General features: G+C 46.3%; 1 protein-coding gene across 3 annotated transcripts in view; it reads left to right on the top strand.

Annotated features, from left to right (window-relative positions):
* The first annotated feature begins 4,434 nt into the window (after positions 1 to 4,434).
* CNNM2 (cyclin and CBS domain divalent metal cation transport mediator 2) overlaps positions 4,435 to 26,168 on the top strand; it is a 136,065-nt gene continuing 114,331 nt past the window's right edge. For all 3 annotated transcript variants that reach the window (XR_009959029.1, XR_009959028.1, XM_062580749.1), the window contains exon 1: positions 4,435 to 6,057. Coding sequence is in view for 1 of the 3 variants with exons in the window: in XM_062580749.1 (XP_062436733.1) it covers positions 4,494 to 6,057 (1,564 nt within the window). In the remaining 2 variants the exon portion in view is untranslated. The remainder of the gene's footprint in view (positions 6,058 to 26,168) is intronic.

The following is a 26,168-nucleotide window of genomic DNA, read 5'->3' as shown; positions in this document are numbered from 1 at the left end:
GGGAGATGAGAGAGGAGCTGCACCAGGACTACCCTGTGGCATGCACCTGCTGTGCCTGGTCTGGCTGCAGCTCGAGGTCTTTGGGAGCTTGCAGCCAAGAAGCGAATGTTTTGGAGAAGCAAAAGGCATAGCATTAAGCAGTCACATGGCCCTTCCTTGTTTTGATCTTGCTGCGCTCACCCTCTGCACGCAAGGAGCCCTGAGCATCTGCAGGGCAAAGCCTGTGCAAGGTGCAGCGGTCCTCAGGCGTGCAGCACCAGGAGGCATAATTAGCATCTCATTTATAAGGCTGCGAATGAGCCTCTCCCCATGGCTGTGGGAGAGAAGGGCCTGGGAGCTCAGCCAGCCCTGCTTTTCCATGGAGAGCTCAAAGCAGCAGAACTCAAAGGTTCACAGAGCTGTCGCTGTGATTTGCACTCAGGGCAGGAGATACCCCAGTTACTGCCTGCTGCAGCTAGGATTTGGCTGAGCTGAACACGCTCTCACACAGGCCCTGACTCGGGTGTGTTTTCTAAAGCTGAACTTCTTAGCCAGAGAGTAATCCTGCTGCAGGAGGTGGGAATTTCTCTCTCTTTCCTTATGCAGCGCTGCTGCAGTTTATATTTTCCCCCGTGCTCCATCTAGTGGAACAGCCCTGAGCACAGTTTCCAGGGAAATCTGGAGCACCTGGCTGGCCAGGTCCTGGAGAGGCTGAGGAGCTGGGGGCATCTAGGCTGCCATCAGAGGAGACAGCCTTGCACTCCTGCCGGCCCCAGTGGGAAGCTTGTGAGATGCTAGGTGTGTGGGAAGGGAAAAGTGGGCTGCCCCAGAGGCTGTCGGGGCAGAGGGAGCCAGGCTGCCCCCAGCCTTGGGTGGTAGTACAGCTCAGCACCTTGCATCCAGGTGCTGAGCAGTGGCGCGGTATGCCAAGGGGTGCCAGGACTGCTGGAGGCACAAAGTGTCTTTCAGGACATGGTTCCTATGTGAAGGCACCATGTGAGGAGCAGCGGTCAAGGAGAAGGACTGGATGAAGCCTTTTTGCCCCTGTCTAGTGAAGGAGAAGGTAAGGAAGGAGCATCTCCCAGCCCTGGAGACCTGAATCAGCTCTGAGGCCAACAGGTTTATAGGGTAGGTAAAGACAATCTGGGGTTGTCTGAGCCCTGAGGTTAGCAGCTGAGATTAGAAACAAGGATTTGGAGATCCCTTTGAATTGGATGGTGATGCCAAATTGGACCATCTCATCTGCCTGCAGGTCTCAGGTCTTGCTGCACTGTCCTGGGCAGCCACTTCCCCAACCCACTCTCCAGTCCCCTGCGATGGTGTTTCCATCCCTCCTCGTGCAGTGATGTTTTCCTGTGTGCTGCTCTGAGATTGACCAGGATCGCTGTCTGTTGTTTAAACGGCATCTCACATCCCCATCACACTATGCGAGTGCACAAAAAATTGAACTAGGTGTTTTTTTTATATATATATAAATGATGCTAAAAATTTGTAAGATCACAGGGGATAGGGAAGCCTGTGGTACTACACAGTAAAAAAACATTTCCCAGAACCCTCTGAAAAATGGGTCATTCACAAGTGCTTCCAGATTAAAATGTTGAAGCTGGTAAAGCTGAAGATGGCACTGTGGTGGCTACCAAGCCCATTCCATCAACCTTCCTACGAAGGGGCCCGAGCGGGCAGCCCCAAGGCGTGATGCTTGCTTGGTGCAGTCCCTGTGGGCCTCCTCCTCATACAAAGGGAGAGTTAATCGCTGACCTAAAAATTAACGGTTGCCTAGGTACTGGAGATCATGATCTGATTACGTTTGCTTTGCATAAACAGCTTATGGTGCCAATCAGTGATATATATACGGAAAACTTTGGGGCCAGCTTCTCCAACATGCAGGCCACTGTCTGCAACCAAATGGGAGCAGAAGCCAAAATTTGGATGTGTTAACAAAGCAAATTGTTTGAGGACTTCCTACGATGTATCACCAAAATGCAGAGTTCAGCACACACACGCATAATTTTGCCCCAGGCAAAAAAGGGCCAACAAAGAAGATGCTAAAGAAGCAATGCAAAGTAAAACAAAATCAGTTTACAGGGAATTGTGGCATGGTAAAAGATAAAAGATTCAGATTTAAAAAGAAGCACGGGCAAAAGCCAAGGGTGCTCTGAAGTAGCTTGCCTGGGGGGGGGGGGGTGTCCCAGCAGCAAGGAGACATTTCCAGAACACCTGGAATGGAAAGCGTAAGTGGTCAGTGCAAGACCGACTGCTGCATAGGGATGGGAAATTCAGACATGGGCACAACAGGCTGAAATGCTGAACAGCTGCTCTTGTTCTGCATTGGAAACCAAACTAGAGAATGTATCGTCTTGGATAAGATGGATTGTAAAGAAAGTCCCAGGACCTTTTCTATCCAGAGAAGAAGCTTTTAGGTGACTAGTAAATGTGACTCCCATGCAACAGCTGCACCAGAACAAGGAGCACTTGCTGGGCCTCCCGTATTAACTCTTGACAAAACTTGGACCATTAAGAAATAGGAGGATTGTAAAAATAATTCCAAGATTTAGAAAGGATTTCCTCAGTGCCCCAGACTGCTTAACCTGACCTCTGCCATGAGGGGAACGATTAATTCACTATTTAGGGATTAAACATATAAATAATGCCCATAAACATAGTTTCCTGGAAAGTCACCTTGCCAGCCTATCCTTCTGATTCTGGATGAGACTATGAGTCTGATCAATCTGGTTTACAAAAAAATTCAAAGGTGTTTTGGATTTAGAGCTACATAGCACCACAAGATGTTCCTGGTTAGGGAGATATGTTTAGGGGGGACAGGACACTAGTTAGTCCTGTTCTACACGTGCTGATTTATGTGCTCATGATGCAGCCAAGATGGTGTTTAAATTTGCCCTGGCATATCCCTCTGCTGCTATTGCTTACAAAGTCTTTCATAAAGTCCTCAGCCCATCCTGGGAGGTTGGCAGCAATTAGTTCTTGTTATCAAAGAGAGTCTTCCCAGCACGAAGGGAAGAGCAGATGGGGCGGGGAGGGCTCCTACCTGCAAAATCCTTCATTAAGAAGGCATGAGGCCCTGCTGGAGCTGTTCAGCTTTCCTGGGGAAAGAGGCGCCCACCGCTGCTCCAGCAGCAAGGCCCTTCTCTCACATGCATGTGTAAAAAGGCCACAGCTAAATGCCACTGCCTTTGCACAGCACTGCTTTCTGCAAATTCTCAGCATTTTGGGGAGGAATGGGAGGAAGCAGCTGAGAGAAATCTTCTCAGCTCTTGGCTTTAATTTTGAGCTCTGGAGATCCTCGCCTGGACGCCAAAGGGTGGGTGTCGTGTCGCCCTAGCTTTCCTTGCAGGTGCACCGCGTGCGCTGGGGGGAGTTCAGACCCCCGAGCCGCAGAGAGAGCCACGAGAGAGGTGGTCCTGCGGCCTCCTCCCGCACGAACCCCCCCAGAGCAACCCGCCCGCCGCCAGCCTTTCCCTGCGGCCCCGCGCCTGGCGGAGGTGGCCCGGGCAGCCGCAGAGCCGAGCCGAACTCCCGCGCTTCTCGCGGCGCGAAGCCCCCGGGGGATCCGTGCCCGCCCCGGCGCTCCAGCCTTCCGGGGCGATTTCACCTCCCCCGGGGAAGGGTCGCCGTGAGCCCAACCGGGGGATTTCTCGCTCGCTGCCCGCGGGCCTGCGGGGCCTGCAGGCACCTGTCCGTGGAGGCGGGGAGCGCGGGGAGGCCGTAAACCTCCGCGGCGGGAGCCGCAGCCGCCCGCCGCCGTTTCTTGGCAATTTTTGGCGCACGGTTTTGCCCCCACCCCCCCCTCCACCCCGAGGCGCGGGGCCCGGCGGGCGCCTCCGGTGACGCCGCCGCGCGGGGCCGCCAGGGGGCGCTGCGCCACCGCCGACCGGGCGGCGGGGCGGCGGGCGGAGCCGCGGCCCCCCTCCCCCCCCGCCCCCCGCCCCCCGCGCCTCCTCCAGGCCCCGCCCGCGGCCGCGCGGCGCACCCGGCCTCCCCGCCGCGCGCCGCACGCGCCGGGCCCGGCCCGCCGGCCGCGCCGCGCCCCCATTGGTCGCGCCCCTCCGAGTCTCCGCCCTGCCGGGCGCCAGGCGCGCCGCCATTGGCCGGCGGCGCGCGGCTGGCCCCGCCCCCGCCCGCCTGGCGTACACACTGGAGTCACGCGCCCCCCAGGTTGGGGACTCCGCCGGGGCGGGCGGGGCGGGGCCAAGCCGGCACAGGCAGAGGGCCGGGCGCCGGGCCCCGCCCCCGGCGGCGCGGCGCGGGCGCTGGTTGGCGGCGCGCGCCGGCGGCCCCGCCCCTCGAGGCGGCGCGGGGAGGGGCGGCGGGGGCAGGGCCTTGAGGCGGCGCTCGGCTTGGCCCTGCCCGGCAGTCGCTGCCTGTCGCGCCCGGCGGGCAGCCCGTGCCCGCCGCCTCGCCCGCCCGCCGCGCCCGCCACCGCCGGGGGAGCCGGGGCACGCCGCAGGCGCCGCGCGGCGATGCAGGACCGCGGCGGCGCCGAGCCTTGACTAAAGATGGCCGCGCTGCCCGGTGGGAACATGGCGGGGGGCGGCCGGGGGGCGCGGGTGCTGCTGCTGCTGCTGCTCGGCGGCTGCCTGGGCCGGCGGCCCCCGGCCGCCGCCGCCGCCGCGCCGCCCGCCGCCGTCCCCTCGGCGGCGGCGGAGGAGACGGTGATCATCGGCCTGCGGCTGGAGGACACGGACGACGTCTCCTTCATGGAGGGGGGCGCGCTGCGGGTGAGCGAGCGGACGCGGGTGAAGCTGCGGGTCTACGGGCAGAACATCAACAACGAGACGTGGTCGCGCATCGCCTTCACGGAGCACGAGCGGCGGCGGGGCGGGCGGGCGGCGGCGGCGGCGGGGGCTGCGGGGCGCGGCGGCGGCGCGGCGGGAGGCGGCGGCGGCGGCGCCCCGCAGCGCTGCGGCATCCGCACCTCGGACATCATCATCCTGCCGCACATCGTGCTCAACCGCCGCACCTCGGGCATCATCGAGATCGAGATCAAGCCCCTGCGCAAGACGGAGAAGAGCAAGTCCTACTACCTGTGCACCTCGGTGTCGGCCCCCGCCGCCGCCGCCCTGGGGCCCGGGGCCGCCGGCGGGCTGGCGGGGGCCGAGGGGCCGGCGGGGCCCCCGCCCTGGGGCGAGACCACCTGGATCTACCACGACGGCGAGGACACCAAGATGATCGTGGGCGAGGAGAAGAAGTTCCTGCTGCCCTTCTGGCTGCAGGTCATCTTCATCTCGCTCCTGCTCTGCCTCTCGGGCATGTTCAGTGGCCTCAACCTGGGCCTCATGGCGCTGGACCCCATGGAGCTGCGCATCGTGCAGAACTGCGGCACGGACAAGGAGAAGAACTACGCCAAGCGCATCGAGCCCGTGCGCCGCCAGGGCAACTACCTGCTCTGCTCCCTCTTGTTGGGCAATGTCCTGGTCAACACTACGCTCACCATCCTGCTGGATGACATTGCTGGCTCTGGGCTGGTGGCCGTGGTGGTCTCCACCATCGGTATCGTCATCTTCGGCGAGATCGTGCCGCAGGCCATTTGTTCTCGGCACGGCCTGGCCGTGGGCGCCAACACCATCTTCCTCACTAAGTTTTTCATGATGATGACCTTCCCGGCCTCCTACCCAGTCAGCAAGCTGCTGGACTGCGTCCTGGGCCAGGAGATCGGCACGGTCTATAACCGTGAGAAGCTGCTGGAGATGCTGCGGGTCACCGACCCTTATAATGACCTAGTCAAAGAGGAGCTCAACATTATCCAAGGAGCCCTGGAGCTACGCACCAAGACAGTGGAGGATGTGATGACTCCACTCCGAGACTGCTTCATGATCGCTGCTGAGGCTGTGCTCGACTTCAACACTATGTCTGAGATTATGGAGAGTGGTTATACCCGCATCCCTGTCTTTGAGGGTGACCGCTCCAACATTGTGGACCTCCTCTTCGTTAAGGACCTGGCTTTCGTGGACCCTGATGACTGCACTCCGCTCAAGACCATCACCCGGTTCTACAACCATCCGCTGCATTTTGTCTTCAATGACACCAAGCTTGATGCCATGCTGGAGGAGTTCAAGAAAGGTGGGACTTGCTTGTGATAGGGGTATGGGGGGAGGTTTGGGTCAGTGAGTGTGAGCATCCACCTTCCCGCTGTGAGCTGGCGTGGGGGACAAGGAGGCTTTCCAGGTATGCTCCTCTGTGTTCCCAGAGGGATTTGGGAAGGTGCGCTCAGTTCGGAGAGTGGCCTCTGTTTAGGAGTGTGTCACATCTGCCAGTTCCCTGGCTCAGAAGGCTGGTACAGGACTGGGAGATGGTATGTGCGCTCTTCCGCTTTTTCCCACTGTTCTGGAGGGATGTATGTGTGTATGCTGATGTGAATCTGCACTCACTTCTTGGCAGTGTCCGCTCTGCTGCTTCAGCTGGCCTGACAGTAAGGAGCGGGTGGGCTGCTCTTGTAGGTCACTTGTATCTTTCAGGCTTAGTGTGCACACACGTGCTGAGATAAACAAGGCTTTTTAACTCCATTCATAGGCTCAGCTGGGTGATTTCCATTCCCCGCTTGAGTTCCAAGTATTTTGATTGACACTTTGGTCTTGTAGCTTGTAAATAGTTTCAGGGTGCTTCTTATGCGTGAGTCTGAAAATATATTTGAGCATGTTTGTTAGTGCTGCACTTCAGGATTACAGATCTTTTTACCCAGGTTTCCCTCTACCGTGACGATCAGAGGCTGAGCTGTGCGAAGACATGATCCTTTTTACCTCTCACTGGCATAGCAGGCATATTAGTTGCCTCCAGAACAGGGCTGCAGCTTTGCAGCCTCATCTTAATTTTGGAGATAGACCTGACAAGTGCATCTTAATTCCTGTTATAAGCCATTGTTTATAGGTAAATAAAAAACTGTTGGTTTTTTGTGGGTTTTTTGTTTGTTTGCTTTTTTTGTTCTTCCTTTCAAGCCCAGTAACTGTGCAGGCTGCATATCCTGTGCAGGAAAGTACTCTCAAAGAAACAGCAAATGAAATTTCAGACGGATGGGATATTTGTGTACTGCCGTGCTGGAAAATTGAAGGTAATGCGAGCGCCATGGAGCTGATCATATCCTCGGAGTTCTGATCAAAGTACTACTGAACAGCTCAGTCCCTGGGAGATAACCTGACTGAAAGAGGAGATCTTTACAGCTGCATTGACACCACAGTGAGGCTAATAGGGAATATTTGAGTTAACCTTTTATCAGCTGCAAAAGTTATCTTGAGTAGAACTTTGTAAATTGCTCTTACAGTCTTTCTAGGTAATAAACTCTACCATTTAAATTTCCATGTACTATTTGATCCACACGCTGAGCTTTGACAGCGTGGTACTTGATCTGTTCCTTCTCGTTTAACGTGGTTTGTGTGATTATTCCATCGGTTTCATGATCTCTGTTTCATCTTCACAGATAAAAGCAAACATGCTCCTGCTTTTACTGACTATACTAGAGCAGCAAGTGTTTTGTTTAACTCTTTCCATCCCTGCGTAGAGATGGGGAATTCTTACTCAGGTTCAGAGCTGTTGAATGAGAGATGGGACAGCGCCTAATCTGTGGGTTTTATGCTACAGAATCTGCAGCTCGGATCTGAAATTATGTCACTTAACTGTTGACTGGTTAAGGTAAATTTTGCCTCTTGTGCAGGTATACTGTTCCCCCCCCCCAGTTGTTCGGACTCAAGAGGATAGCGTACCTGTGCGCTTCACCTCTAGCAAGTTTGTGTTTTTCTTGTTTTGTTTGTAGAAATATGCCTGAAGGAGTGAGTTATGTTGGATGCTTTATTTTCCCTCTCCAAAGGAGATGAAACAGTCCTGTCTGTTAATGCAGGAGTCCTTTTATTTAACTGTGGGGAAAACTAGGTATTCATTTTAATCCTGTGTATGTGGCTGAGCCAAAAACTGCTTTTTACAAAAGTTTTTGAAACCTTTGCTTAAAATATGCTTCTCAAATTCTTTTGGGTCCCTTGAAAGATAACTTTCCCTGGTAGTTGGAGGACTTCCCTTGTCTGCACCAGGAAACTTTCCATGAAGACAAGTCTAGGATGACTTCCTCATGTGTGTTTTCCCTCCTGAAATAACTCTTTCCCCCCCCCCCCCCAACTGGAATAGTCCCTGTGAAAGTGAACTAATTCAGGACAACTTGATCTCCAGAGTTTACTTCAGAATAGCTGTGCTGGATGGCTTGTATTGACAAGACCTGATGGTAGGACCAGCTTTGTCCTAACCAGTTTCTCTTTAAAAGCGCAGATATGGTGGAAGTAAATGCCTTCCTTTGTGTCTTTTGAAATGACTGACTGATAGCTTATTTGATCTGGCATAGCTCAGTGTCTTTTGCAAGAGTTCTTCAAACTGTCGTCTTCAGAGCAACCTTGCCAAATTTCCATAAGAATGTATAAATTAAGGGAGAGAACTGAATTGCATGTTGTTCTCCACTATGGTGTTGAAAATAAATAAGCTTACTGTTTTTAATCATTCCCTTACCACCCCCACATTGGTCTTCCACCACAGTGGACTTGCTTGACGAGCTTTGTGCATGTTTCTTCCCCCACCTGGGTCCCTACTACCACAGTTCAGTGCAATGAGCAGCTAATGGCACAGTGCTGCTGTCAACTGAATAGTTTAAATCATTTAAAGAGGCCTGTTCTCTGAGAAGTTTAAAATTAGCTGGGTGCAGGGGTTTGAAGCTCACTTTTTGGGCAGGAACAAAATATTCTCAACCCAAGCTTAGAATCAAGACTTACAAGGAGATGATTAAAAGCCAAATATTGTAGGATATAAGTACTTGGACTGTTGCGGAAGATAAAACTGGTGGTTCTGTATTTTCTTCTGGTGTTTAGGCTGAACAGTTGAAGGATTTGTTTGTGAGCCTGTTCATTATTGTTCTTTGCCCACAATTACAAAATAAAAATCTGTTTCACTTCTGTGCTCCCAGGCAAGAAATTTGAAGTTGGAGAGCATGCTGCAGCATATTTCCCTCCCTTCTTGCTTAAATCTCTTAAAATATGAGTAAACATGACTCCTGAGGAGTCTGCAAAAAAGCTTGTCTTATAAAAAGCCTTATTTCAAAATAAATTAATAAAGAGCTTCTGGAAGTGGGACAGTTTTCTAGGTCTTTCAATAGACCCTGAATTTCTACCAATATTGTCAAATCTTCTTACCTACAAATTGTGCAGAGTAGGTTTTAGCTTTCTTGAATTCAACTCATGTTCAATAATGCAAAGAGGTATAAGGTACTCTTTATTTTAGTCTAAGAAACGACCTGCCTGACTTGCTGAGCACAAAGGTAGATCTCGTCTGAAATAAGTCCACTCCCAGGTAATCTGACGTTGGCTGTTGCTGTAAAGAGGAGTAAGCGTAATCTCTTCCAGGATCTGATTGTGTCCTGGCTCCTAAGCTGCTGCAGGGAGTGAATGAGTAACAAAGTCTTTCTAAAAATAAAGAAGCTGGTGTATTGTCTCCCCTTGTCTCCTTTCCCCTGTTGACAAGTGTGTGGGCTTTTTTTTATGACAGTCTTCCTAGGTCTGCTCAAATGCTCTCTGGCACTTGCTCTTGGTGTTTTTCACTGGCCGATCTCCACATGTGTGATCCTAAATCCAAAGTGTTCTATTTCTAGCTCCCTGCATGCCAGAGCTACAAGAATTCAGCTTGAAAAGCATTGTGTTGTAATACTAATATTTTAAGATTGGCCCACATACTATGAACCATTGTATGGCTGCTTTCCTGGTGGCCTGGACAGCTTTGGAATGCAGGAATTTCTCAATCGGAGTTCTGCTTATCTGTTGCACTTGCAGATCCGGGGACTTTGAGTCATACGTTTTGATCTTATTTTTATCTGTCCCCACTATTATGTTATACTGAAGATCAGAGTTAATAACTTGTTACAGAGAAGTCATGGTAACGGTGTTCAGCAGTTCTGAGATCTGATTTTCTGAATCACATGGCAACCTTGAGAAAACTACTGTGTTTTTTTTTTCCACTAAAATTACTGTCAATTGGACCTTAAAGATTTTTCTTACCTGAAAACCTTGTCTGATTTCATACGATGAACTTCTCTGTGCTCTGCTGATCTTACGTTGTCTTTCTTTAAGAGTGTGTACTTGGCTATATTTGCTTTAGATAGAAGACCTTTAGGAAAGCTTGCTTTCTTTATAATTCTTCCTCTCCCTACAAAGAAAACAGAGGCCCAACAACCTAAAACTAAACAGCCTTATTTTTGAGGGGAGCAAAGAAGAATACTATTTACTCCTCTGAGCATGCAGATCCCCTTGAAGTGAGTAGGATAGTTAGTGATTGGTAAACTGGGAATCCACAGCTCTGCATTATTGTTGTTCTGGTCTGATTTTTCCCTCTGATACAGCTCAAAGCCAAATTTGTAAGTGGTTTCTTTCCTGGTCCCTTGAAGGTTATGTAAGTTCCCATCCTGCTGAGTCTACATCCAAACTTTCCATGAGTGACCTTTGAATGCTAATTTTCTTCTAGTGCATCTGATCGATAGTCAGTCTCCTAAGCCATTTTTCTATTTAGGTTTGTAATTGCAGCATTGCAAGAAACTGGAAGAAACTACGTAAATCCCTTTGGAGATTATTGAAGAACTCCTCCTTGTAAGACAATGTTGTTTTCAAGGCTGCTTGGCTAATAAAAAGGGTCTCCTCTGGTTTCTTCCGGGAAGATTCACATAAAGGGAAATAATGCTGAGGTCTAGCATGGGCAATCTTTTTGGAAGAAGAGAGTAGGGGAATGGTAGATGGGAGGGAATTTGCCACCAAGATATAGAAGATTTTGTTCCCCGAACAAGAATCGCATGATGCAAGGAGGTGCCACATGAGAAAGTGTGCCTAGTGGCATAGTACCCGCAGGTGCTGTGCTGCCAAGAGCTTTGCTGGCCTTGCAGAGCTCGTTGAGGATGTGTGCTCATTCCACTGGAGAGGAGAGAGGAAAGGATGTGGGTTATTGCAGATAGCCCTTGTGCCGGTATGCTGAGGGCGAGGTGTCAAGGGGAAAGCATGGGAGAACAGCTCCAGTTCTTTTAGGCTCCCTGCTGGGAAACTTCTTTTCTTTTTTCTCTCTCTCCCCCCCCCCCCGCCATGAGAATAAAGAGATGCTGCTGGAGAGCAGCATGGCTGGAGGCTCAGTTATGTTCTTAAAAGTAGAATGAAACATGTGGTTTACATGGCTGAGAGGGAGAGAAGTGAATTAAACGGCTTCATAAATGTTCTGAGCAACAGAAATTTGAATTTGACATCCATGCTGGATGTAATTTTTTTTTTCTCCTTCAATGTAAGGAGTACCTGGTGATCAGCTGAAGAGCAATCAAAGAGCAGACATTGCTCATCTCTCCCTTCCACCCCTCCACTTGTTTGCAATGTTAGCAAATTCTTTCCTTTGCTGTAGCTGATCAGAGTGAAACCCACTATGAGTGAACCATGTTGCCATCTGCTTTCTCCGTCTATTAAGAACATGTGTAATAGGCCCCGATGTAAACTTCGTCAGTCAGTGTAAACAGCAGCATTTCACTGGCATTTTTTTGATGTAGAATAGGGGAAAGAGATGCGATATGGACTGCTGGTTGAATTCAGTAGTGCACCAAAATGGTCAGGTAATGTAGCCATCGCAGCATTCTTCCTCCTGAGCTGAGATTAATCTGTGAGACTTAAGTATTTCTCTGCTTGTGAAAGGTTCTTAGGAGCAGGATGCTTTACCAGTGAGCTTCAGATAAATACAAAGATGTAAAAACAGTGATGGTGAATCTTTGTGGTGTGTCTGACTGACTGAGTGCTTAGAGAAAGAGCATTAGAAAAGAGCAAAGGTATTTTGTTCCCCGTGGAAGCTTACTGATCCCATCAAGCTACAATTTAAGAACTTCTGGAGCTAAAGATTTTGCCTTTAATAAATAGCCCTAGATGTTTTTCCCTTCTGTGGTGTCTAATAAACATTGAGGTTTGTCAGGTCTTACATGCAGGTAAACAGGAATAGTGCAGAATCTGCTTCTGTTTTGGGGGTGCTCGAAGTGGTTTGCCCTGTATTCTTAACTCTGGAAAGTGCTAAATGGAAAACTGTGAAATGTTATTGCAATTTTGCTGTTTAGTCAATCAGTATTAGGAAATACTAAAATTGAAGTAATCTGTACAACTATTATTTGATCTCATAGTATGTCAGCATTATAATGCAGCTTCTAATTACATTATGACAGACTGTCTTCAAGACCTCTGTGTAGCCATGTGATGGAAGAAATGAGTTTGAGATACTCTTATCAGCCTCTTAAGTGCTCTGTGACGAAACAGGTATTTGGGACAAAAGTCATTCTGCATTCTTCTATTAATATATTAGATCATCTATTTAATGTAGCAAATCCATTCTGATGCTTACATATTGGGCGATTGGCATCTACTGTTGCAGGAGAGCTCAGCAGCAAAGCCATCCAAAGATAAATTTCCTCTTGGCAGGCTGTGATATTGCTCTGCTGGTGATTGAGGAAAGGAGTGAGTTAACTACTTTACACATATTTAAAAGCCCTGGTCCTCTGCCTGCTTTCTTGGAGAAATCAAAGCAGGAGTGAGCAGGAATACAGGCAGGGTTATGGGTTATTAGGTCAATTAGCTTGGCGCATCAGTGCCATTAAGCTGTAGAGAAGATCTACTCATCTCTCTGGTGTTGAACAGTAGCATCAAGTTTTGTCATGCTTCATTTTGAGACCAGACATTCTAGTGCAGAGGAATTAGGTGGAGAATTTGAAATCCCACTACTTCATTTCTGCTGAACACTTTATAATGTATGCCTAATATTAGAAATCCTAAATCAGTTTTATAGCTCGTTAGGCATCGTAAAGGAAGCCTAGAATGAAAGGAGCTGCTGAGCAATGTGTTGAATGAATCTATCTAGTCTTGGTATTGCTTTTTCCATTAATGCTTAAACTAATGAAAAAGAGAGCTGTTATGTGCCTTTCCAGAGCTGTGCTGCAGTTGCCAGTCTGAGTAGACTTTTAATATTGATGTCCCTCCTAATACACTAATGGAGATTGTAAAGCATGCCTTCAGCACAGAAGACTGCAGTACTCCAGACCATACCTGCTAGCTACAGATGAGAGAGTAAATACTTGGTGCTAATGAGCTCCAGCCAGCAGCACATGGCTAACAGCCCCAGATCAGCTGGTTGATCCAGCCTGACTCCTACCAAAGTAACTGAATCATTTCAGGCCCATCTAGTGAGGGCTTTTCCTATGATTCTATGTTTTCACTTTTTCTGTGATTATGTACTGCTGAGGTGAGATTCATTAGCCCTTCAGTAATCTCCTTGTCGTGGATACCACCTTTTCCTTTGGCCTAGGAATCAATATGATCCAACAGTTGCTGGCAGAAGAAGCTATGCTGCAAACAAACAGAGGCTAAGTGTGATGGTACACAGAACATCTGTGGAGAAGGGCATGAAAGGTGAACCTGGTTAAAGGACTATAAGGGGTAGAGAGGACCTGATTGCCTTATTGTACATCTTAGAGGTGGATATAGAAAAGAGGAAGGAATGGCCTGGAGCAGGTAAGTCTAGAAAGCCCCACTGTGTTCAAAGGGGCTTTTTGTACATCATGGACAGGTTGGACAGTTAGAGAAACTAAAATCCACTAAAAGATTTTTCCATTGCTGCTGCTTTTTTTTTTAAAAAAAAAAAAAAAAAAAAAAAAAAAAAAACACACACACACACATCCATTAATAGGATGACTCTAGGACACACAGCCATACTTTGTCTTTTACAAGTCAGCTCTGAATGAATAGGTCCCTGTTTGTCAGTCCTGCTTGAAATGTAAGGTTTCCGTGGTTCTTACAAAACCAGATGGAGAGATGGCAGAGAGATCCCTCTCTTCCATCAAAGCCTGTCATGCTTGGAGTGGAACTGGTCATTCTTTTGTCTCACCACTGAAGTTGCATGTACCCGATCTGCTTAATGCAGTGGCCAGCTAGTCTCAACTTTCCTTTTGTGGCTCTGATAACTTAGAAGCTTTTTTTCCAGATTTGTCTTCACTGACTCTCCCTTTTTTGTCTTCCTTTACTCAGAATGCTCTCACCTCTGTTCTTGAGTCTTCTGTACTAACTTTCCATTCTGGAGAGTCATGAGGAGGGGACCTTGGAGAACTTTGAGCCATTGCTTTTGTGTTTTGTGTTAAAATTGCTTAGGAGACTTGCAGAATTTTGGTAGGCAACTAGTTTTCACTGAACAGAAGAGTGATTTCAGAGATTTATTTGCCACGCTCCCATGCTGTGTATGGGACATCACACAGGTTGTCTGTCTTAGGTGACTAACTGTTCTGTTTTAGGAGCACAGCCTGTAAATGTGAGATATATTTCTTTGTCTGGGCTAGCAGGAATGTTGAAAATTGAGTTATATCTTTAAACCACAAAAATAATCACAAACAAACACTTTCTGTAACACTTCCACCCAGTCTCGTTCTTTACCTACTAATGATGATACCCTCTTCAGAGGCCTAGGAAAATAATACTATAAAAGCAAGTTGTCTTGTAACAAGTTGTCTTAAAATACCCAAGCCCTCAACTGAACAGAAGCCTCAAAAGTAAGAAAGTGTGTAAGTGTAAATGGGACGTACTTGTCTCTAAGCATTTTGTCTGTAAGTCTAGTTAGGTGCAGTAATTTCAGTAAGTGAATATAAAGCAGCAGCCCTTCTTTTTGAGGGACTGTAACTTCAAGGACAGAGTTAATGTGATGCCTGTCAATCTGGGGACTGAAACCTGGTGATTACCGAGGCCTCCAGGGTAACAAGTTAAGGAGATTCTGCTGCAGTTACTAATTAACCAAGCAAGAGTTCAGCTCCAGCTGGAGGAGCTGGGCCAAAAGATGAGCGCATGCATTAGCACAAAAGACCTACACAGTTTTGTTTTCTGCAGTGCCTTCCGTTGGGATTGCACCATGCCTTCTTCCGCTGGCAATCCTGAAGGAATCCGCTCTTCAGGCGAGAGTGATGTTGTAACACTGCGCTCTGCCATGTGAACTGTGCCATCAGGAATGGGCTCTTACTTGTCTGAGCTTCTCTCCTGCAACAAGGGTGAATGAAAGATTTTATAGTGGGATAATCTCTTACAATGATATGGCAGAGCAGGCCATGACTGTTGATCTCTATTGAGGTGAACAAAGCATTTTTTTGCCCACTTGTCCGTGAGTAATCAGGGCAATGAAATACTGACTCTGCCTCTTTGTTCAATGGCAGCAGAGTATCCAACTATCTTAAGAATGATCTTGCTATTTCTGGTTTCCATCCAGTTTTCCACCTCCTGCTCTCCGAAGATTATCCTGCCAGCCCTTTGTACTGGGGAGCGCAAAGTGCAGCCCTCCTTGGCTGAAAATGAGCCTGCAGGCCCCCTTTCCATGCAACAGTTATGTGAGGACAAGGACAATCAGTTGCCAACTTTCATTGCTTATGAGTAGTTTGTCAGTAATTTCTAGTCTTCTATTAAAAAAAAAAAAAAAAAGACAACGACAATCTCTTGCCAGTGTGAATGTGTTCTTGATAAAATTTATAATTTGGCATAGAGAGTGGGTGTGCCTGTGAGTTTTAGGCAGGCTGCAGGCTTAGGTCTTGCTATCTAGCTTGGGACATCTTTCCATTTGAAGGAAGGAGTAGAGCTCCTAGCAGTTAAATTCCTGTGCACAGCAAGTGCAGACAGGGGCCTGAATTTAATATTACAAGGTATCTACTAAGATGCTTTGGTTAAATTTTTATTAGTTAAAATAGACCTAATTGTGACTTAGAATTATTCAGTAGCTCTAACTTGAACTCCAAGGGACATCATTAAATTGTTTTTGCTTGAAGATGGATAAATCTGCGTGTAATATGTTTTGTTATGTGAATTTGTGTGGTTTTTCTGCTGTGTGTAACTGAGGTATGTATACAGATAAGAATGATTTTCTTTTATTTTTCTTTTCTTTCCCCCTTTTAATTTTGTGCATATTAGAGGGAGGCTGTGGGGGGGAGCAGTGCATCTCTTAAGACAGCAGTTATGTAAAGGCTGCTTGGTTAGGTCCTGCTTTTCTCCAGCAGAGCAGAGATGCTTCAGAGGAGCCTGGGGAGGCGGGGAGAGTTAGTGCTTGTGTGAGGGACTCAGTGCATGGATTATATTGCTGTAGCCCCATGGGATTTATACTGTGCTAATGGGTGTGATTTGATCTTTGTTGCATGCTGGTTCCCTGCCCTCATGGGGAGTTATTTATCCTTTACTTGGCATTCTAGTTTGTCAGGAGCCTTTTGGGGTGGTTAGCTTTGAAAATAAAAAGAACTCCCCAGCTAGATTCAAGGATTTTACACTGTTTGGTGGGAGGCTTTTTTTTCCTCTTTCTTCTGGAAGTGTGGAAGAATTGCTTGTGCTATGTGAATGGGATTTCTCCAGCAAAAATCCCATCCTATCAAAATCAGTGCTTATGTTTCTCTTGTTGTTGAAAATCCTGTGCAGATTCTACATCAGCTACTGAAGCTTGAGTCCTCGTTGAGAGAAATGAGTCTTACATTTTCTTATACCAAATGTAAAGGAAAAGCTGCTTCTGTTCCTTCAGTGCTCATGTATTTGTGTTTTCATATGACCCTTACAGAGGTCACAGCAATGTTAAAGTTTTATTCCTTTTCCATACAGTAAAACCTGCATCTTTTTCATTATCAGAACTGACAGTTCTTTGGGGGCTTTCCATTTGGCTGATGAAAGCACAAGGGAGATTACAACCACTAATGTGGGACTTGTTTAGCAGTAGCTTCCTGGTTTAATCCAGCTCGTGTTGCCTTGGCTGAAGGTTCCCAAGGAGAATCTGGAAACCAAGAAGTTGTACAGTTTACCTTGTAGGCAGTCCTGGTGGGGGGTTAAAGTAGGCTGAAGCTCCCAAACATGGTGATCCCCTGAGGCTCAGTTTGAGGAAAGTAGCTGAGGTGTGAGGGGAAAAAAACAACAACAACAACAAAAACCCAAAACAAAAAAAACCCCTTGATTTACCAACATAATCAATGCAGTTTCCAAGAACTACAGCAATCTGCTGCTTCATGCTAGTTACAGGGTTGAATCTCTGAGTGCTTTTGTGCATGCAGCCACTGTGCAGGCAAATACTGTAGCTTTCTTGTCCTCCTTTCTCCAGTGCTCTTGGAGTTATAGGTGGAGCTGAAGGATTCCCCATAATGCATCACAGGTGGGAATCCTAGTTTTTCCTTCTCTTGCCAGGGACACACCTGCGGTATGTAGGATGAGAGGTCTACCAGGAGAGCTCTAATGTCAGTGGCTCTATTCTATCCTTAATGTGTGTGTGTGTTTTTTTTTTTTTCTTTCCAGAACAGCTGTTCTGAATTTTCCAGTTTTTAGTGTAGTCTTTGAAACAAACTTTTTCTTCTATGAGAGAGAGACTAGGCAGGGAGGCAGCGGGGAAAGATACACATACATTTGAGCGTTCAGGGCACTTTCATTTGTGACTCCTGGCCTGAAATCCAGGTTTGAACTTGTTGCTTGCCTGCTGTTTGAACATGGTCCAGTGGTAAGAGGCTTTACTACATTTCTGCTTTGTAAATCATCAACCTCACATCTTCCAGTGAAGGAAAGAATTTTGGAGTATAGCTTCCAAGAGTAATAGCCCTCTCAGCCCCATGCAATGCCCAGGCTCTAACACAAGAGTTTCAAGGAAAGTATTCAGAAAGGGGGAACTTCTCTAGCTGTATCCCTGACCATTTTGGCTTTAAGCTGTTGGTCTTTGAAGAGATATCAGCATACTCTGAATAGCTCAGAACATAAGTTAATAATATGTCTCTTATTTTCCAAGCTTATATTGATGATATTCTAGCAATTTTGCCATTTTCTTCCTCCCTCATCCAGACAATCTCAGCTGAAAGTACATGTAGAATTATTGGGGGCTGTGTCCAGGCGAGTGCTCTGTCTCTTACCTCTGTCTTCCTTCTGATTAATGGAAAGCTGAGTGCCTTGGAGTATTTCAGAGGTTTAAAGGAGGGTGCTGAGCAGAGAGCCACTCTGAAGCAGTTGGCAGGCATGGGGACTTGGGTGGCACTTGCATTGGATATGGACCTACATCTGCCTCTTTTGAGAAGCACTAAATAAGCAATTCCATATTGATTTCTAGGGGAAGCCTCAACATAAACATTACTTCAGGAAGGAATGAAGTACTCTAAACTTGAGAGATTCGTTTAGCAGATCTGGTAATTTAAGCTGTCCTCTGTAGCACTGCAGTTAGTTGTAGCAAGAAATAAAAGAATATGTAGTGTAATTAGAAGTACTCCTAGAGATAGAGTGTGAAGTTTTGGGGTGCAGGAAAACCTTATGCTATGGTGATGCATGTGAACAACTAACTAGAGAAAAATCTCATCTCTAGGTTGATATTTTCTGTGGGGATGATCAGGATGAGAAATACCTGAAGATAAAACTTTTTAACTTCATAACAACTTAGGTTAACACACACAGGAGGTCTGATTTTTCTGGTTCCTGTTTGTTCAGTTCCTCCACAACAAAAAAGATGACCCAAGGAAACCAAGGACATAACTCCGCTTGAAGTGCGTTGAAAGAGCATCGGACAAGGAGAATGTGCAAGTCATTAAGTACTTTGACGAGCTACTTGAATGCACAGTGGCTAAGCAAGTTTATTAGACTGTTTGATGCGTGAGAAAACTGATGGTGAAGTTGATAGGGAAGAGCCCACTTAGAGTGAGAGCTTGTACTGGCTTCATATGATAAAACAACCAGACCTCTCCAGCTTACCAAGATTTGTGGTATTTGCTATCTTACATTTGTTCAGCTTGCTAGCTGGCTGAAAGGTATTTTTGCTGGGTCAGGCCAGCATCAGAGTTGAGGTAATGGAGGAAAAGGATGTGAAACTGTAGAGCACAAGTTCCAAAACTGTCCTTAAACTGTTCAGATTGGTGCTGCTATTGTCCCTTTTCCCCAAACATGTTCCTAGCTCCCTCTTTGGCCTCATATGAATGTCTGATGCTGCAGTGAGCTAAAACCACTAACTCTGAAAGTTTTTTGCCAGAGTCACTGTGGGTTTAAGCAACCAGCAGATGTGGTGCTGGTGGTGGAGCATGAGGAAGGGAGAGCTGTGGCAATGGCAATTTAGACATTGTATCTTAATGCTCTTCAAGATGCAGCATGATCTTTCCCACTGCAAAACATTGTGGTGTATTAGAAATTGCTGTTTCCTCCCTAGCACTTTCCCTTAAGTTTGCTTGTCACCTGGGAGTTACTAGCTCAAATTGTTGATGAAAGTGATGGTAGCAGCACCAGAGCTCAGGTGACTTGCAAAATGTCTGTCCCTCTGGTTGTAGTCAATCTTTTTTGATTCATTTCTAGTGGGATTAGCTTCTCTTTTTATAAAAGGAAAGTCTTTGGGATGGCAAGTTAAAAAAAAAAAAAAAAAAAAAAAAAAAAAAAAAAAACACACACACACACAAAGCATCCTAGATAATATAGATCCCATGTGAACTGCAAGAGTGAGCAAAGTACATTTGAGGGTAATCTGAGGGCAGGTGAGATTGTGTTGTCTCAAAGCCAGGCCACAGAGTTAAGTGTTTAAGCTTTTGAATTTTCTAGTGCTGTCTAAAGTTGCTTACAAAGTGTGATACTTTCTCTTTGTGCTTCAGCGACTTTGCTCTAGAATAAGGATTAACGCTTTTTGTCCTCTTCCTTGCATCTATTGAGTGTTTTAGTGGGAACCAGTGTGTGTGCTTTTTTTTCTCTCTTTCTGTAACCTAAGGCAGATAGTAGGAAGTTAGGCCTTAGTCTGTAGGCAATAGCTTAATTTTGTGATGATTCTAATTTTCTTTAGACTGACAGTTCCTCTAATGGCTTTTTCCCCCTCTCTTGCCTCATGGCCCTTGCCTGTCAAGGTCTGTCTTAGCACCTTCACTGTCCTTTCTGCAGATCAACATGTATTTCAGCCTGGCCCTCTTTTTTGGCAGAAGGTGAGGAAAATCAGATGGGAGAAAGTAGCAGCAGTTGAGATGTGAGGCTGTCCGTTAGACAAGGGTGGGGAAACATAGTTAAAGTGAATGTCCTAGGGGTTATTGGCTTGCTCTGTATAGCTTTATGGGTACTAAAATTACTGCCATAAAGTTCAGGATCTCATGCTTTTTAACCCTTTATTAACACAGGAGCTTTTAATCTGTTTAGCTGTCACAGGTACTGTAATCCTTTTATCCTATATGTCTTGGTTTTAGTTTTCAGAGAGCTTTAAAGTAATATTCAATTTATGATTGATTGTGTACTAAGTATGTTTCTGTTTTGCCTGGCTCAAAGCTGTAGGCAAACATTTAAGTGATGAACCTGTTACTATTGCTTGCCTTTCCAGTCTTAAGGAATATGAGTGCTTTTCCTTTTTCCCTCATAGACAACAAGCTGGCAACCAAAGCAAAACTAAACCTTGGCTTTCTAGTGAGTCCAGCAGTCTCAAGCTTTGTTCCTGGTTCAGTTGGAAAGTTGTTTTTGCACCATGGACAGGTCACTCAATGAGGCTAATGCAACAGCAGTCTGGGTAAGAGGGGAGCAGTGAGAGAGATCCAAGCCTATTCTCACTGCTGGTGAAATTTGGGATTGGATAGGGAGTAGGCCTTTCCCCCATTCTGTGTGTGATATGGGTGAGTAGCTGCCCACCAACCTATTATTTGTCAACAGGTAAGGAGATATGCAAAACCTCTATCCCTTTTGATAATTCATCTCTGCTCCAGAGTTGTGCAACATAAGCTTTCTCTCTGCCACATTGTCCTGCTTTTCCTGAGTATGCTGACAGAGACTGGAATCTGCTGCTTCTCTGGTTGTGTTGGGCACACCTGCACATTGTAGGAAGAGGCTGACAGTTTCTTTCACATCAGGGTCCAGGCTGTGCTTGCATCCATGACATATTTTTTTTTTCAATTCTGTCTTGCGGATATAGTTATTGTTATGTCTCTTTACGCTTCTATTAGTGGCTTTGACGTCTGATCAGTGTCTGTTAGTGCAGAAATGTAGTCTTGGGCTCATAATCAAATGCACCAGTGTGTTGCACTAGCATGTAGCATTTTGATGATGTTGGTCTTGCCTACCTTCTTGGTTCTTTCCTATCCTCATGGCTGTAAGAGGTAGGAGCAGGATGGTGGAAATGTGAATTTTACTGCTTATTCTGTCCAGAAAATGGATGTGACTGGGACAGTGAAGAGATGATTAACATTCTCTTCTTTCTCTCAGGGGTTAGGTTTATGCAGTGAAGGTGTGGACAGAGACTAGTTCATCCTTCCCTTGACTGAGTGAATGGTATCCCCTACTAAAGTGTAAATGCAGACATTTCATTGGAAGAACTGCTACCAAAAGTGACAAATTTTAGAGCTGCTTTTTAGTAACCCCTTTGCCTTGGAGCAAAGAGGTGAAGGCAGTGATGGTAGACTAGCTATGGTAACCTTTTGAAGACTGCACAAGAAAGAGGTGGGAGCGTCATAACCTTTGAGATGGTAAACTCTTAAAGTTGCATGGGGTAGGTGGCTTACAGCCCTGGTCCCAACTTACACACGTTTTTACCTGTGACACACCAGGCAAATTGCCTTCTGCATCAGAGGTGGTAGAGGGTTGTTAGACCTGTTTGACTTCGAGTCAGTCATTCTGGCAATTCTCTTTATCTGCGTATGTGAGGGTCAGGAGGCCTTGAGAAGCCACACTCTGGTCCCTGTGTCTGACTGTCTCTCTGGAGGACCAGTGCTTAATACTAAAGCTGTGTTGGGTGAGGGGGTTTTGGTAAGTGCTCACAAAAATAGTCCCTTCAGGGTCAGATAAGGAAGCCACAATGCTTTTTAACTTAAGCAACTGCATTAAGGTCTAGCAAAGCGACTTCAGCATGAAGTGGTTTTTGTATTGTGTACACATCAGTGCATCTTGGCAGTGATCATGTTTCTTAGTGTATAGCATTTCTGTAGCAGATGAGGATAATTATGGAACAAAGCAATGATCTTATCTGTCTGCTTCTATTTTTAATTCCTCCAACTATTGTGAACTTCTATCAGATTGCTGAGGAGCTTGAATTTCGGTGAGGATAGGAATCCAGAAACTCTGGAAAGGAGGAGAACATGAGAGAATTGCTGTTTCTTTGTTTACTTCTGTGCCTAGGAGAAGGATAAAGCATAAAATATAGAAAATAAAAGGTGTAGTAGAAAAATAGGAAAACAATGCAGAAGAGTAAAAGCTACTGATTAATCATTGAAGTATTTGACCTCACTGTTGCCATTGTCCTAGATAAGATGCTCCTAATGTGCTGCTTGTACTTGTCTTTATTTTTGGCATGTCTGAGTGATCCATTTAATGTCTCTGCCGCTAAAACAGGTGGCACATAGGCACAGGCAAAGGAGATTTCTTCTCACTGTTCCACCAAAGGATATGACTCATTGCTGAAGTGATGGTTCACTTAGAGCAATTAAGTTAAAAGGATGGAAACTGTCAGGGTTTCCAGTGATTACTATTTTCTTTGGATATTTTTTCAGTTATGGACATAGCAAAGAAATTTTTGACTGTGGGCACTGGTCTATTAGGAATTAACTTGTAACCGTAAGTTTAGTTTATTTGAGCCTCATAAAACAGGTAGCTACTTCGTAATGGAAGTTAAGCTAGATTTGACCCTATAAAAGAGTATTAGTTTGATCAGCTCATTTTTCACTCCTGTTTTCTATTTGAATGTTGTAATTTTGAGACATCTTTGGAAAAGGCACTGGGAAAACTTGCAAAAGTTTTTTCAAACAAAAGATGGTTTGCCTTCATGACTGGGCGGGCTGATCTGGACTTCTGCTCTGAAATTTTTTTTGTTTGGAAAACTGAAGTTCTTAGAAGTTAGATGGCCTTGGCTTTCTTTGTTCTTTCTCCTGTCTCAGACATCTGTATCAGCTCTCTCACAGAGCTCTTTATCTTACTTGGCTTTTCTGTGGATGCCTGGAGGCCTTGGCTCACATTCTCAAGAGTGTCCACTGGTTCAAGAAGCCATCGCTGCTATCAAATTACCTTGACAGCTGTTGTCCCATTTCATATTTGCCATCCCCTCCCCCTGGCTCCCTTGTGATTTTTGGCAGAGGCAGTGGCTGTTGAGCAACAAAACTTGGATCTGTGAATCCTGTTGTTGGTGGGAAAATGAGATGAGTGTGTATTAGTTAATGCCTTGCAACCCGACTTCTTGCTGATGTACAATCAGTAGCATCTTTATTTAAAAACAAAACCTACTACCAGCAAAGCTGTTTGTGGATCAAGTGGATGGTCTGTTTATTGCTCATCTGGAGTGGTGTGATAGATGCCTGTATCTTAAAATAGCACACTCTTTTTATACATCTATATGACTAGACAGGCTCTTGATTTGGAGCCCTTGACAAATTCTGGTACCTAAGGACTGCAGAACAGCTAGGATGCTTGTGTTGGCTCATATTCCTCGGAAGGCAATCTGTAAGGGCAGATTTGAATTTGGGAGAGATGATCTCTTGTTTTGTCATCTTACTAGTTTTGTTTATGAACCTGTTCCTGCTTAACCTGGAGTAGAGCTGGTTTAGCACCATTTAGTAGATATTAAGGATGACCTTATAAGAAATAGTTGCTTTGGCTTGAATTTGAACAGACAAAATATAGAAATAGTGTATTTGGGGATCACCTTTCTTTTAAATACAACCCTAAAATGCTTTTGACAACTAACAAAAATGGTGATGACCTTGGGACCAGTCGTCGTAACGGAGCTGCCGTTTCTGTTAAACCTTTCCTTTTAAGATGCTTTGCGCTTCCTTTCTCGGATATTTGAGAAGTTGGCTGATGTGTGGCATGCTTTAATCTCCCCTGATCATTCCTCTTGTCCCTGTTGGAACATGTCGGGAACTGAATTTTGTGCAACATGCTGGAAAAAATAGGAAGGAAGGAACAAATCTTAATTGAAAAGGTGACTGACAGAAAACAATTAGTGTATCCAGAACACTTGATTCTGAAGACCACAAATGGGAAAAGCATATAAAAAATTATTTTGCTTATGATGAGTGTGATTTACTAGCTGATAACATCCGTGTGAAATGTAAAGCTTGTAAAAGTCTGGATCAGACCAGCCTTATTGCATGTCTTACAACTTCTAAATTACTGTGCCGAAGGGGCAAGACTAAACTCCTACTGAAACACGTGCTAAGACTGTTTGGTACGTGTCTGTGGAGAAGGGTATTTTAAGCAGTTGGTGAATAGTTCTGTTGTGTCTGGAGCATAATCATGATTTTGGTCAGTGGCCATAAACTCAAGGGCTGGCGCCTCCGGGCCGTCCTGGTAGGAGCCAGTGGGTTGTTGCACGTTATGGAGTCTCCGTCTCAGATATTGTGGAGTCGCCTTGCGTTGTGCTGAGGAGGAGCCAGGGGAGAAGTGTGACTAGCTGGGAAGTTGGGGGCGGGGGGAGAAAAGGAGGGGAAGTAGGGGGGAACGTGAAAAAAAGGTCAAAGATGATGTCCTAGCTTTGAAAGTCAGGGTTATGTCAACATACCCCCCTGAAAAAGAAATACAAAGAAGTAAAAATAAAGAGGATGGACTACATCTAGGTGAAAAATGCGTGAAGCTTCCTTCCCCTAGCTGTAATGTGAAAGCTGCAAAGTGGCATGCGTGGGTTTTCTTTCTGAAGAGTGGAAATAATATTTTCTATTACCTTCCTCCCCCCTACAAAGTGGTGAAAAAATACACCTTTGTCAGGCCTCAGTTTACTGCGCACTTTAATAAAAGGGATTTTAAAGAAGGTTGTGGGTTTATCCTTCCTGCCCCACATCTCTCGCTGTCTGGGCATTTAGTGCGGGTTTAAAGAGGTGCTGCTTGGCTCAGTCATTTTGTGGAGATCACAGAAAGCACTAGAACGCTTGAGTTGCTTGCAATCCCTGGCACATCTTCTGTTATGTCCTTACGGTTATTGTAGCAGTGGGGGAGTTGTTAGTTTTCCAACTGCAGTTCCCAGTGACTGTGTCTGCTCTGCGGTGCAGTCTCCTGCATGCTCAATGTTAAAATAGTTCTATAGCTTTCAGGCATCTTGCATTTCAAATATGGGTGGAGCAACAAGTGTTGGCCTTTAAGGCAGGGGTTTCAAAGCTTTTTGATATCAAAGGCCATGTTGACAACTTGGCAAGCGCTTGTGGGCCCATGTGTGTGTTAGATCTTTAGGATATGAGCTGATTGCTGCAGGCGTTGGAAAGGATGTTTTGCATTGTTTAAATGTATTGTCAGGTGTGTGGTGCCCTTTCTTTGCAAAGTGGTAGCTGAAATGTCTTCTCCTTTCATGCTAGCCTTGCCTAGCTCTCCTGCTGGCCACAGGCTTGCTGATATGGATGTCCTCTAGCTTGCCTCTTGCTGGCCAGACCCTTCTACTTAAAGCTGATTTTGTGGGGAACGCCAGCCCCTGTACCCCGTGCTGTAATGGATCGTGTTTGCTGCAGTGCTAAGGCCGTGGATGGCCAAAGGAAGCTTTTCTGGGATTATGATAGTATCAGCCAGCTGGTTGCAGAGTGGGCAAGAAGAAGCTCAACTTGGAGCCTTTTCATATCCTTTCTTCACAGTGTGGGAAACTGGTAGCATTCTGCAAACCCAGGAAAGCAGCCGGTTCTGACAGGGCAGAGCTTGTCTATCCTGGTCAAGGTCTCAGAGGTCTTGCCGGGTTACTCGCTCGCGGAGCACACATACTGGTATGTGTGACGGCCACTCTGCTCTTGCAATTTCCAGCCTTGCTGAGCTGCTGCTTCGCTTTCTTGCAGTATGTGTGTTAACTGTATTAACTAAAACTGTGGTATCTGAGCATCTTTGGATGATTTTGGAAAATCTTACTGGTGCTTAGTGAACTAACTTTGCAGTACATCTATAATGAGGATTATTTTGGTTTCACTGTGAGGCAAGGGAAGTCCGAAGGTCAGTGCTACAGCACAGTGTAGAAAGGTAAATATAATATGCATAGATGTACAAAAGCTGTTTTTTTTTTTTTTTAACATCACCTCTGATTCTGCAACCTGTGTAGCTATGACAGCATGGGATGCAAGCAGGCTAAGTGTGTGTGTGTGTGTGTGTGTGTGTGTGTGTTTAACTGGCTTGTGGATAGAGATTGCGGCTTGCCTTGAGCTCTGGCTCTATGTCAGGTCTGCCTGCTGCAAGGAGCAAACCTGGCATAGGTATGTCTGCTGCTAAATGCAGTCACAGGTTTTGGGC

The sequence above is a fragment of the Rhea pennata genome, chromosome 7 (genome assembly GCF_028389875.1).
Source record: "Rhea pennata isolate bPtePen1 chromosome 7, bPtePen1.pri, whole genome shotgun sequence".
Lineage (NCBI taxonomy): Eukaryota > Metazoa > Chordata > Aves > Rheiformes > Rheidae > Rhea > Rhea pennata.
Note: the sequence above shows the minus strand (reverse complement) of the source record. Positions and strands in the feature narration are given on the sequence as shown.